Below are 2468 nucleotides of genomic sequence, written 5' to 3'. Positions count from 1 at the left end.
ACACACACACACACACACACACACACACACACACACACACACACACGATTCCATCCACACCGCTCCGCCGAACAGGTCGTTTTCCTCATCCTCATATCACTTGAATAGCTGCACGTGGGCAAATGAGGCCGGTCTGCTGCTATCTGATCTGATCTGGCGATGACAAAATGTCGTTGTAACAAATATAAGTACTTGTTATCTTCCCCACGCGCATGTGGCCTTGCCCACGGCCACGACGCCAGCGACAGCAATCGCAGTGACAATCACATAGATGATGATGAATGTGTCCACATACTATCCTATTATTGCATGTGTTGCAACGTGAGGCGCACAATTACTGCAAATGTTACATGTGGACGTGGTCCCAAATGAACAGATAATCTGATGTCGGGACGACAAGACCAGGGAGTGAAATAAAAAAAATACAAGATGTTTTTAGACGCTTTTTTTAAATAATGCATTTTTTAATTAAATTTGCATAAATATTACGCCGATATTTTTATTTTTGAAAATAATACATCGCCTAGTCGGCCCACCGCAGGCCGATTGGCTTGCTGCGAACCAATTAGTTCCAGTCGGCTTGCTGCGGGCCGACTAGGTGCATGTGGCCATTTTTCTTTTTCTGTTTTTGGTTTTAGTTGTTGTTTTCTATTTATTCTATCTATCAAATGAATCTGGTTTGTGTTGAAACTTTTTGCATAAATTACTAGCAATATTAACAAGCCACATCTAAATTTTCATAATTTTTCGAAAACAACATATTTACAATTGTATTAGATAGCTCCTGGTGAATATAGATAGGATTTAAATTTATCTATACAAATTGATTTTCTTTTATTTTTATAGATGTTAAAATATCTAGGAGAATAGTTTAAATTTTCTATGAAACAATTTGAGAATACTTTTTTGGCTTATGAAACAATTTGAAACAATTTTTGTGAAACAATTTGAGGAAAATTATTTTTTGGCTTATGAAACAATTTGAGAATACTTTTTTGGCTTATGTTCCTCAAATTGTTTCACAAAAATTGTTTCATAAGCCAAAAAAAATTCCTCGAATTGTTTCACAAAAAAAAATTAAACTATTCTCCTCAATATTTTAATATTTATAAAAAAATCCAATTTGGATAAATAAATTTAAACCCTATCTATATTCACCAGGAGCTATCAAATACAAATGTAAATATGTGGTTTTTCAAAAATTATGAAAATTTATATGTGACATGTAAATATTGCTAGTAATTTATGCAAAAAGTTTCAACACAAACCAGATTCATTTGATAGCTAGAATAAATAGAAAAAAACAACTAAAACCAAAAACAGAAAAGGAAAAATGGTCACAAGCACCTAGTCGGCCCATCACGGGCTGATTGGCGTCCAGTCGGCCCGCAGCAAGCCGGCTGGGACTAATTGGCGTCCAGTAGGCCCAGTCAGCCTGCAGCAGGCCGATGGTGTATTATTTTTGAAAATAAATATATAGTCGTAATATTTATACAAATTAATTTAAAAAATGTATTATTTGAAAAAATTAGCTTTTTAGACAGTGTAGTAGCTAGCAGAGACTGACACTGACTGGTAGAACCGCCGGGCCCGGGCGGGCACAATTGTTATGACCGTTGAGCATCAACCAAGCGTGATTTCATGTGGCTGGGTAAATTTCAGGGGACTGCCACAACTCTCGCGGGCAACAGGGGATGTGCGTCGTCGGGGCCATCAACAACTACACGGACCAGCTCTACACCTACGGGGATTCTCCCAAGAGTTCATGTAAGTGCCATGAGCTTACTTCCTGTCAGAACACGCAATAATTCTGATTTCTTAACAACATTGGCTCGCATCGAAACGCAGACAACCTGACGGAGAGCCTGATGTTCCTGGCGCACTTCGTGGGCGACGTGCACCAGCCGCTGCACGTCGGCTACGAGGAGGACGAGGGCGGCAACACCATCATGGTGCGCTGGTACCGCAGGAAGGCCAACCTCCACCACGTACGTGTATCCCTGCCACACAGGAGTCGTGTTCATCAGAGCTGGTATGGTTTTTGGTCTGGACTGAACTTCTCGGAGTGTTTGGTGTGTGTTGGCAGGTGTGGGACGTTAGCATCATCGACACGGTGATGAAGGACTTCTACAACAAGAGCCTGGACACCATGGTGGGCGCCCTCCAGACGAACCTCACGGTGAGCACACCACTAGACTGCCAACAACTCAAAATACTGCCGGCCGCTCTCTTGTGTTTCTAATTGTTAGAAGGGAGAGATGGATTTGGTGGAATTATTGTTGATTGTATTGCTTGAGCCTCGTGGGCATATATATAGCAGTATAAAGATCAATTTGAAGTACAAGACAAAGCAGGACCAAATCCTAGTCTATCATATACTTTCTAATAATCCTTATACTCAATATCACCCCGCAGTCACAACGGTAGCGAGGCAGACGGTAAGACTGGAGAAGAATCTGAAGGTAAGC

At 40.8% G+C, this 2468-nt stretch overlaps 1 protein-coding gene across 1 annotated transcript in view; it reads left to right on the top strand.

Annotated features, from left to right (window-relative positions):
* Nucleotides 1–2468, top strand: part of LOC119266800 (endonuclease 2-like) — a 7339-nt gene that overhangs the window by 1580 nt on the left and 3291 nt on the right. The window contains exons 2-4 of the mRNA XM_037548078.1: nucleotides 1663–1767; nucleotides 1849–1988; nucleotides 2087–2179. Coding sequence (XP_037403975.1) covers nucleotides 1663–1767; nucleotides 1849–1988; nucleotides 2087–2179 — 338 coding nt within the window. The remainder of the gene's footprint in view (nucleotides 1–1662; nucleotides 1768–1848; nucleotides 1989–2086; nucleotides 2180–2468) is intronic.

The sequence above is a fragment of the Triticum dicoccoides genome, chromosome 3A (genome assembly GCF_002162155.2).
Source record: "Triticum dicoccoides isolate Atlit2015 ecotype Zavitan chromosome 3A, WEW_v2.0, whole genome shotgun sequence".
NCBI classification, from domain to species: Eukaryota; Viridiplantae; Streptophyta; class Magnoliopsida; order Poales; family Poaceae; genus Triticum; species Triticum dicoccoides.
This window is presented reverse-complemented; position numbering and strand designations above follow the sequence as displayed.